The sequence below is a fragment of the Poromitra crassiceps genome (assembly GCF_964638095.1).
Source record: "Poromitra crassiceps genome assembly, chromosome: 3".
Taxonomy (NCBI): Eukaryota; Metazoa; Chordata; class Actinopteri; order Beryciformes; family Melamphaidae; genus Poromitra; species Poromitra crassiceps.
In genome coordinates this window covers 7,446,847-7,457,506 of record NC_139625.1, presented here as the reverse complement: position 1 = coordinate 7,457,506, position 10,660 = coordinate 7,446,847, and the positions used below count along the sequence as shown (strand labels likewise).

The window sequence follows — 10,660 nt, the reverse complement described above, 5'->3', positions numbered from 1 at the left end:
TGTCTTATCCTTCTTTTTAGGGTCCTTGACTGTAAAAAGGAAGGCGGAGGTGAAGAGAAAGACAGCGAGATCAAAGTTAAAAGGGGAGAGAGATGACGATGTGCATGAGAGCAAATGATGGAAGAAGAGATGGATAGATGGATGTTAGTAGTTTAGTAGCATGCATGTGGGCTGTGGGGAGGTGATGACTTCAGGGAAGACCTGCTCAGTGTTGCCAGGTCCCGCGAGAGAAACAAGCAACCCTGGTCTTCAAGCTACTCCAGGAGGGGCAGAAGGGCCTCAGGCCCCGGGCTGGAGCTTAAGACCTGGCTGCTTGTTTCTCTCGTGGGATCTGGCAACACTGGATGTGGTGTAGAGAGGAGTGTGGAGAGAGGCAAGGAGAAGGAGGATGAGAGTGAAGGGAGAAAAAGGGGGATGAGTGAGGAGGGATGGAGGAAGCCTAGTTTCCCCACCAGTCGACCTGGGAGTGGGAGTAGTTGCCTCCGTAGCCGTCGCCGGCGCTGTAGAAGTTTCCAAAGCCACCTAAGAGCGAGGCAAGAGAAAAGACACATTTAACAAAGTGAGTTACCGTCTTGTGCCCTATGGATGATGCGGTCCCATTTTGGACCAAGCAGTAACAACTTTTACAAAGGTCAAGGGAGGGGGGTCAATCGCCACTGATTTCCTTAAATCGAGTCGATTCCGGTTCTCAAGGTCCTTGATTCGGTTTGGGATATTTCAGTGGCAATACCAGAAATGGCCCCCGCATTGGCCGGATGTGCCCTGTAGCTCCGGGAGCTTAAGGCTGCACTCACACAGATTCCAGCGAGATGCAGCAGCTGCGTGTAGTGCAGCTGTAGCAGAGACCTTTACTATAGATGGAGACACCCCAACTTGCAGTCCCTTCCAGGATCTGTGCCACGGAGATTTCGCCACTGCCACGCCCCCTTAGGAGACGGGTCAGCCAATGAAGTCTCATACCATTGACAGACAAGCTGAGAACCACGCCCATTTTGGAGACCGGAAGAGTTCAATTTCTTACAATTGGCAGAGCCTGGAGTGGGGTGTCTCTAATATTCAAAGTCTCTGGCTCTGTCTCTGTAGTAGCTGGAGCCGAGCGCTGCCCTCTGCCAGGCTGGCAGGAAGAGAGCGTCTGGAGGACGGCATGGCAGGTGGTCAGCGATGCAGGGGCCACAGAGCGATGCAGGGGCCACAGAGCGATGCAGGGGCCACAGAGCGGCCACACAGGTAAGCTACCTTAGTCTGGAGCCGTTAGTGAGGTTTTGGGAGCTGGGGGTGTGACCAATACGCAATGGCAGGAACCAAAATCCGGTTACCGGATACAGTGTTTCCCCTACCATTCTACAGGCCTGGCGACCCGCCACCCCAATGAAGCCCCCGCCAAGGCCAGGGGAAAAAATTTGAAAAAGGGAAGGGAGGAGAAAAAAATCTGCTATCCCCAAAATTTCAATAAACCTTTCTGGCATATTATTACAATACAACAATACTGGTGTTGACAGTAATAGAAGATGCCAAATCATTGAAAACAATAAGCATTTTGCTTTTAGGAGCATTGTGCCAGCGTGCGGCGCCGTTACAAAACGTGTCAACGTGTGCCGTTGCCTGGGAAACGCACATCCCATAATACAACTGTTCGCATCGCATCCCATAATAGTATGATGATACTTGGGATGCCATTGCGAAAATAGATGGAAACAGGTTAGCTAAAAGTTTAGCGTCGCCAGCGAGGGCCCCCACCGTTGCAGTCAGGGTAGGTTTCAAAATCCCTCCAGGCCTGAACATTTTTCTAGGGGAAACACTGATATGTGTGTGCTGGAAAAATCCTCTGTGTAGCTAACGTTAGAGTCTGATAACACGAGGCGACTAAAAAGTTACATAGTACATAAAAGTTTTAAAACAAATCGATGCAATATGGCATCGCCGCGCGACTAGTTAGCCCAGTGGTTCTCAAATGGGGGTCGGGGGACCCCCAGGGGTCCGTGGCACTTTGCAAGGGGGTCCGCGAAAAGTTTTCAGGAAAATAAAAATAAAAACTTTTTTGTGTGCAAAAGCTTCATAGTTCAACGAGAATATTTTACGCTTTGAATCTAAAATGGTTCATGGATTACATTATAATCTAACAAACCTATACATTTAAAAGTTAAGCACGTTACCGTGGAAACAATTAAGCTTAGCCCAAAATCACAAATCAGAATGAGGGGGTCCCTGTATATATTCTATCTTGTAAGGGGTCCTTGGCTGAAAAACATTTGAGAACCTCTGAGTTAGCCTACACAACTCGAATCGGCGTTTCAACGGGGGGACGATAAGAATGTGGCACGTATCCGGTTCCGGCGGTTCCGGTTCCTGGTGATGCGAGGTCATTCCCCCTGGACTCCATCTTATGATATCTCCAAATCTACTTGGTCGATTCACAGCATGCAGGGTAAAGCCTCCTCTGTTGCTGTAATGTGAATGCAGCGCTTGGGGTGCGTTTGTTTTTTCCCTGCGATGCTTTGAACTAGCCATGTGATCTATAATCACACCGGCGTGATGGGGGACTCCGTAGGGTTAATGTCCGAACAAGCTCCTTCGTTAAATCAGAATGTCTGAATTCTTTTATTTTAATGCCACTGAGAATGAAATATAACAACAAATTTGAAAATGAACTGAATATAAAAATGAAAATCACTGTAGTTCAGAATACGGGCGCAGCACACCAAAAGTTCCAAGCTTTAAAGCCCGTGGAAACCAAAACATCTGTTTTGAGTTTGTCACACCACCGAAAAGTGTGTTATTAAGCATGCAATGCACGCAGAAATGTCACAAAGTATATAAAATTAGGTTTCAAAATGATGAAAAACTAAGCAGTATTCTCTGCTCTGAAACGGTGGGGGCGTGTCTGTCTCCTGACAAAATGACTGAGTGCACAGTGATGTCATCAAGCAGCACCTCAGTGAACCTAGTGATGTCATCAAGCAGCACCTCAGTTGGCGAAAAGGTGAAATGTTGTTGACCTTTCTAGCAAATCTACGGTAGGTACATTTCTAGGCCTTTGATGTCATTTATTTGACATGATCATTAGCAGTAGTGAGAATTGTCCTGTAGCAGAGTGAGTATATAGACTATATGACTACTATGAATGCATGAAAGACAGTGTTGTAGAGAACAGATCCTCACCTCCTCCAAACCCGCGGGTCCCTCCGTGTCCCGATTGGTTGCGCGCACCACGACCTCCAAAGCCTCCACCGCTGCCGCCGGCGCTCGTCTGTCGATAATCCCGTGCCCCGAAACCACCAGAGAACCTTGAAATAAACCAAACACAGTCATCTTCAAACCACCAGAGAACCTTGAAATAAACCAAACACAGTCAACTTCAAACCACCAGAGAACCTTGAAATAAACCAAACACAGTCAACTTCAAACCACCAGAGAACCTTGAAATAAACCAAACAGTCAACTTCAAACCACCAGAGAACCTTGAAATAAACCAAACACAGTCAACTTCAAACCACCAGAGAACCTTGAAATAAACCAAACACAGTCAACTTCAAACCACCAGAGAACCTTGAAATAAACCAAACACAGTCAACTTCAAACCACCAGAGAACCTTGAAATAAACCAGTCAACAAACCACCAGAGAACCTTGAAATAAACCAAACAGTCAACTTCAAACCACCAGAGAACCTTGAAATAAACCAAACACAGTCAACTTCAAACCACCAGAGAACCTTGAAATAAACCAAACACAGTCAACTTCAAACCACCAGAGAACCTTGAAATAAACCAAACACAGTCAACTTCAAACCACCAGAGAACCTTTAGATAAACCAAACACAGTCAACTTCAAACCACCAGAGAACCTTGAAATAAACCAAACAGTCAACTTCAAACCACCAGAGAACCTTGAAATAAACCAAACAGTCAACTTCAAACCACCAGAGAACCTTGAAATAAACCAAACAGTCAACTTCAAACCACCAGAGAACCTTGAAATAAACCAAACACAGTCAACTTCAAACCACCAGAGAACCTTTAGATAAACCAAACAGTCAACTTCAAACCACCAGAGAACCTTGAAATAAACCAAACACAGTCAACTTCAAACCACCAGAGAACCTTGAAATAAACCAAACACAGTCAACTTCAAACCACCAGAGAACCTTGAAATAAACCAAACACAGTCAACTTCAAACCACCAGAGAACCTTGAAATAAACCAAACAGTCAACTTCAAACCATCAGAGAACCTTGAAATAAACCAAACACAGTCAACTTCAAACCACCAGAGAACCTTGAAATAAACCAAACAGTCAACTTCAAACCACCAGAGAACCTTGAAATAAACCAAACAGTCAACTTCAAACCACCAGAGAACCTTGAAATAAACCAAACACAGTCAACTTCAAACCACCAGAGAACCTTGAAATAAACCAGTCAACAAACCACCAGAGAACCTTGAAATAAACCAAACAGTCAACTTCAAACCACCAGAGAACCTTGAAATAAACCAAACACAGTCAACTTCAAACCACCAGAGAACCTTGAAATAAACCAAACACAGTCAACTTCAAACCACCAGAGAACCTTGAAATAAACCAAACACAGTCAACTTCAAACCACCAGAGAACCTTGAAATAAACCAAACACAGTCAACTTCAAACCACCAGAGAACCTTTAGATAAACCAAACACAGTCAACTTCAAACCACCAGAGAACCTTGAAATAAACCAAACACAGTCAACTTCAAACCACCAGAGAACCTTTAGATAAACCAAACACAGTCAACTTCAAACCACCAGAGAACCTTGAAATAAACCAAACAGTCAACTTCAAACCACCAGAGAACCTTGAAATAAACCAAACAGTCAACTTCAAACCACCAGAGAACCTTGAAATAAACCAAACAGTCAACTTCAAACCACCAGAGAACCTTGAAATAAACCAAACACAGTCAACTTCAAACCACCAGAGAACCTTTAGATAAACCAAACAGTCAACTTCAAACCACCAGAGAACCTTGAAATAAACCAAACACAGTCAACTTCAAACCACCAGAGAACCTTGAAATAAACCAAACACAGTCAACTTCAAACCACCAGAGAACCTTGAAATAAACCAAACACAGTCAACTTCAAACCACCAGAGAACCTTGAAATAAACCAAACAGTCAACTTCAAACCATCAGAGAACCTTGAAATAAACCAAACACAGTCAACTTCAAACCACCAGAGAACCTTGAAATAAACCAAACAGTCAACTTCAAACCACCAGAGAACCTTGAAATAAACCAAACACAGTCAACTTCAAACCACCAGAGAACCTTGAAATAAACCAAACACAGTCAACTTCAAACCACCAGAGAACCTTGAAATAAACCAGTCAACAAACCACCAGAGAACCTTGAAATAAACCAAACAGTCAACTTCAAACCACCAGAGAACCTTGAAATAAACCAAACACAGTCAACTTCAAACCACCAGAGAACCTTGAAATAAACCAAACACAGTCAACTTCAAACCACCAGAGAACCTTGAAATAAACCAAACAGTCAACTTCAAACCACCAGAGAACCTTGAAATAAACCAAACACAGTCAACTTCAAACCACCAGAGAACCTTGAAATAAACCAAACACAGTCAACTTCAAACCACCAGAGAACCTTGAAATAAACCAAACACAGTCAACTTCAAACCACCAGAGAACCTTGAAATAAACCAGTCAACAAACCACCAGAGAACCTTGAAATAAACCAAACAGTCAACTTCAAACCACCAGAGAACCTTGAAATAAACCAAACACAGTCAACTTCAAACCACCAGAGAACCTTGAAATAAACCAAACACAGTCAACTTCAAACCACCAGAGAACCTTGAAATAAACCAAACACAGTCAACTTCAAACCACCAGAGAACCTTTAGATAAACCAAACACAGTCAACTTCAAACCACCAGAGAACCTTGAAATAAACCAAACACAGTCAACTTCAAACCACCAGAGAACCTTTAGATAAACCAAACACAGTCAACTTCAAACCACCAGAGAACCTTGAAATAAACCAAACAGTCAACTTCAAACCACCAGAGAACCTTGAAATAAACCAAACAGTCAACTTCAAACCACCAGAGAACCTTGAAATAAACCAAACAGTCAACTTCAAACCACCAGAGAACCTTGAAATAAACCAAACACAGTCAACTTCAAACCACCAGAGAACCTTTAGATAAACCAAACAGTCAACTTCAAACCACCAGAGAACCTTGAAATAAACCAAACACAGTCAACTTCAAACCACCAGAGAACCTTGAAATAAACCAAACACAGTCAACTTCAAACCACCAGAGAACCTTGAAATAAACCAAACACAGTCAACTTCAAACCACCAGAGAACCTTGAAATAAACCAAACAGTCAACTTCAAACCATCAGAGAACCTTGAAATAAACCAAACACAGTCAACTTCAAACCACCAGAGAACCTTGAAATAAACCAAACAGTCAACTTCAAACCACCAGAGAACCTTGAAATAAACCAAACACAGTCAACTTCAAACCACCAGAGAACCTTGAAATAAACCAAACAGTCAACTTCAAACCACCAGAGAACCTTGAAATAAACCAGTCAACAAACCACCAGAGAACCTTGAAATAAACCAAACAGTCAACTTCAAACCACCAGAGAACCTTGAAATAAACCAAACACAGTCAACTTCAAACCACCAGAGAACCTTGAAATAAACCAAACACAGTCAACTTCAAACCACCAGAGAACCTTGAAATAAACCAAACACAGTCAACTTCAAACCACCAGAGAACCTTTAGATAAACCAAACACAGTCAACTTCAAACCACCAGAGAACCTTGAAATAAACCAAACACAGTCAACTTCAAACCACCAGAGAACCTTTAGATAAACCAAACACAGTCAACTTCAAACCACCAGAGAACCTTGAAATAAACCAAACAGTCAACTTCAAACCACCAGAGAACCTTGAAATAAACCAAACAGTCAACTTCAAACCACCAGAGAACCTTGAAATAAACCAAACAGTCAACTTCAAACCACCAGAGAACCTTGAAATAAACCAAACACAGTCAACTTCAAACCACCAGAGAACCTTTAGATAAACCAAACAGTCAACTTCAAACCACCAGAGAACCTTGAAATAAACCAAACACAGTCAACTTCAAACCACCAGAGAACCTTGAAATAAACCAAACAGTCAACTTCAAACCACCAGAGAACCTTGAAATAAACCAAACAGTCAACTTCAAACCATCAGAGAACCTTGAAATAAACCAAACAGTCAACTTCAAACCACCAGAGAACCTTGAAATAAACCAAACACAGTCAACTTCAAGTTCGAGTTCAGAGACGTGGAGAATCCAGAGCACTGAAGCTGTTCTGGTGGTGGCATATGGTCCCGACACCTTACTATTACTTAAGGTCCTTACACATCAAGAGCGATGCGAATATACAGCACGGAATTGCGATGCGAGTTTTGACCCACCTGTCAATCACAGCCACAGATGTGCACACGTCGGAAGCGAATTTCTGAAAAATCGACCGTGGTTCGAAAAAATAAACACCGCAATAACGCTCGGCGAAACTTCGCCGTTGGTATGCACGGTTGCATTGACTGATATAGGTTCGGAAAATATTATTGACGTGCAAATTAATCGCACGAAAAAAACGCTCCCGATGTGTAAGGACCTTAACACTTAATCTTGGTGTTTCTTTTCATTTGTCACCCTTTTGTATTTACCCTCTTTTTCATTTAACCCAAAAGCACTGATCATTACTCAGTTTGTGAAGCAAAAAGATGACGTGAAGTTGGAGTAGCAACTAACTGCCAGAAGCCAAAATTAGCTACTCTGTACAAAAACACCCTGTAGTCCTGAGTCCAGCAACAGCAGTTCACAGTAGAGCTGCAACAATTACGGTAGTCGGTCGACAAAAAATATATATAACTATTTTTATGAAGAATCAATATGAATCGATCGGACACATTTTCAAGACCATGGAAAAAATACGAAAATCCTCTGGTTCCAGCTTGTTAAATGCAGGCCCGGCTCCAGACCCAAGTTACAGAGGGGGCCTGCCACTAGCTTGGGGGGGCCAAGCTACCCAAGGGGGGTCCGGGGGGATTCTCCCCCGGAAGAAGACTTTGTACATTTTAAAGTAAAATTCGTCAACCTGGTGCATTTGAGAGCAAAATGAAGAGGCTAAATCTGTGAAGAACTACACACATCTCTAATGTGTTGTGACTTTACAAATAATTAGGCCTAAACAATTAATATTAAGTGTATTTACACATTGTGCACAAATTGCATTCATTGTGACAAATTTACAATAGTTAATATCCAGCCAGAATCATTGCAAATGGATGTTCAAAGTAACAGTTAGCAATAGCATTCAGTTAATCAATGCCTAATGACAGCCAGATTCCATGTTAAACTTTAAAACGGAAAAACGTTTAGCAAAAAAAAAAAAAAAAAAAAAAAAAAAAAAAAATTGGAATGGGGGGGCCAGTTTGTTGAATGGGGGGGCCCGGCCCGGTCAGGCCCGCCCCTAGCGCCGGGCCTGGTTAAATGTGAATATTTTCTAGTGTCTTTAGTCTTCTATGACAGTAAACTGATTATCTTTGGGTTGTGGACTGTTGGTCAGGAAAATACGGCATTTGATCACGTCATCTTGGAGTTTGGGGAAAAAGTGATCAACATTTTTCACCCTTTCGTGACATCGATTACTCGAGAAAATAATCGACCGATGAATCAATATTGGAAATTGCTGCTCTTGTGTTGTCTGTGGCCCAGTGGCCCAATAGGACACCGTGTCTCTGTGTGTGTACCTCTTAGAGCGCCCCCTGTTGGTGCTCTTGTGCTGGTGCTCATAGGCCAGGCTCTCAAGCCATGAGGGCACTTCTTGTTTGGCCTCCACCAAGATGTCCAGCAGGTCTTTAGTGATGTTCCCGTTCTTGTCGTTGAAGAATGACGTGGCCAGACCTACGGGAGACACACACACTCTTTCAGACCTTCCCAATGCTATTAATGCAATTAGCTACTGGCTGCTCAGGAAGTTGCTAGAAGTGGCCAGATAATAACATCACATGATCATTTAGGTGCGATCCCATCTCAACATGGTCGCAGGTTAAGTATAGTCGTACCCAGTGGCGACACCCCCCCCCGGCTTTCCTCTGATGACGCCGAAGTAGGCCTGCACGATATGAGGAAAATCTGCAATGTGCGCTAACATTGTTCAATATTCACCATATTCTTTGACCATACAAGGACGCTTCTGCATGACGTCATTTTGTAATCTTTCTTTCCGGTTTTAGACACGGAAGTAGATTACGCCTACCGTAGTCATTTTTAGACTTGCCAAAAAGCTGTTTTCAAGCAAAAAAAAAAAAAATGTTTTAAAGTTTTAATATTTTTCGGGTGAGAACGTAACATATATGTGACCAGTTTATCAGTATAAGCCTATTTTGAAATCTTTAATGAGCAGCGTGACACCGGTCGGACTAGCTATCTGTCAAACCCTACTGTAGGCTACTGGCAGTTAACATTAAATGCCGACCGGGTACAGCCATCGGCTCCTCGCAGCAGTAACGCTATGAACATGTAACTGAAGTTGGCCGCAGTGTAGCTTAATTCTGAATGTTGCCAAACTTCATTCATTATTATAGTGACGATTTGTTTTGAAATTGGCCGCCAACTAGCGCTGAACCGGAAGAACAAATACAATTGCGTGTAACGCGGAAGAGAGAAAAAGTGGGCATGGTGAATAAGGTGAATAGCGATGACGATACGACTTGCGATAAATAAACTAATATTAAAGTATGCATATTAGCTATACAGTTCCTATGTCTTTCTGCTTTAATAATGCTAACATAGACCCCAAACATAGCCTATGCCCACTGAATAAAGACATGAAATACAAACTGACTCTAGCTGAAACTACACACAGCGTGTTTGGGCTTTGGCAGAGGGGTGGAGCGCACTGTTGCAAGGGAAAGGTGTACGCTGGATTTACAACACAAGACAAAATGATCAGATGCTGAGTGGGAATGCATGAGGCACGTAAATAAAACCACTTTTGTTATTCATTGCGTTTCACGCAGTCTTTGCGATGTGTTTATTGTGCATGATCATATTGCGATGACGATGAAAATACGATTAATTGTGCAGCCCTATGCGGAAGTGAACTGAAAAGCTGTAGTTCCTCGAATGGCCACATGAGGTCGGGGGCAGTAGGCATTCCCCCCATGTTAAAATGCCCGACTTTGTAACAGGATTTAACGTTTTTCCACTTAGCACTCTGCTGACGAAAAATCAAGATGGTGACGGCCAACGTTCCAACTCCAAACGGGAGACCAGGATCAATGGGATAGCTCTGTCCATATTTTTCGGTCAGTGGTCATACCCAGGTTTCCTACACGTCCTGTACGTCCAATACGATGCACATACTCCTCGATGTCGCTGGGCAAGTCAAAGTTAATGACATGCTTCACATTGGAGATGTCCAGACCGCGAGCTGCTACCTACACACACACACAGACACCAGAGCAGGAAGAACAACAAAAGAAAGTCCGTTTGAATTTGATAAGTAGAGATCACATTACTTCACATGCAATGCTACTCTACACTTGGGCTCCACAGATTTTTAGAAGGCCAAGACTG

At 42.9% G+C, this 10,660-nt stretch overlaps 1 protein-coding gene across 1 annotated transcript in view; it reads right to left on the bottom strand.

Annotated features, from left to right (window-relative positions):
* Positions 1 to 388: 388 nt before the first annotated feature.
* LOC310773733 (putative ATP-dependent RNA helicase an3) overlaps positions 389 to 10,660 on the bottom strand; it is a 97,076-nt gene continuing 86,804 nt past the window's right edge. The window contains exons 15-18 of the mRNA XM_083633671.1: positions 10,404 to 10,521; positions 8,830 to 8,983; positions 3,160 to 3,284; positions 389 to 522 (exon numbers count right to left, since the gene is read on the bottom strand). Of these exons, the coding sequence (XP_083489797.1) occupies positions 440 to 522; positions 3,160 to 3,284; positions 8,830 to 8,983; positions 10,404 to 10,521 (480 nt within the window). The 3' untranslated portion in view covers positions 389 to 439. The remainder of the gene's footprint in view (positions 523 to 3,159; positions 3,285 to 8,829; positions 8,984 to 10,403; positions 10,522 to 10,660) is intronic.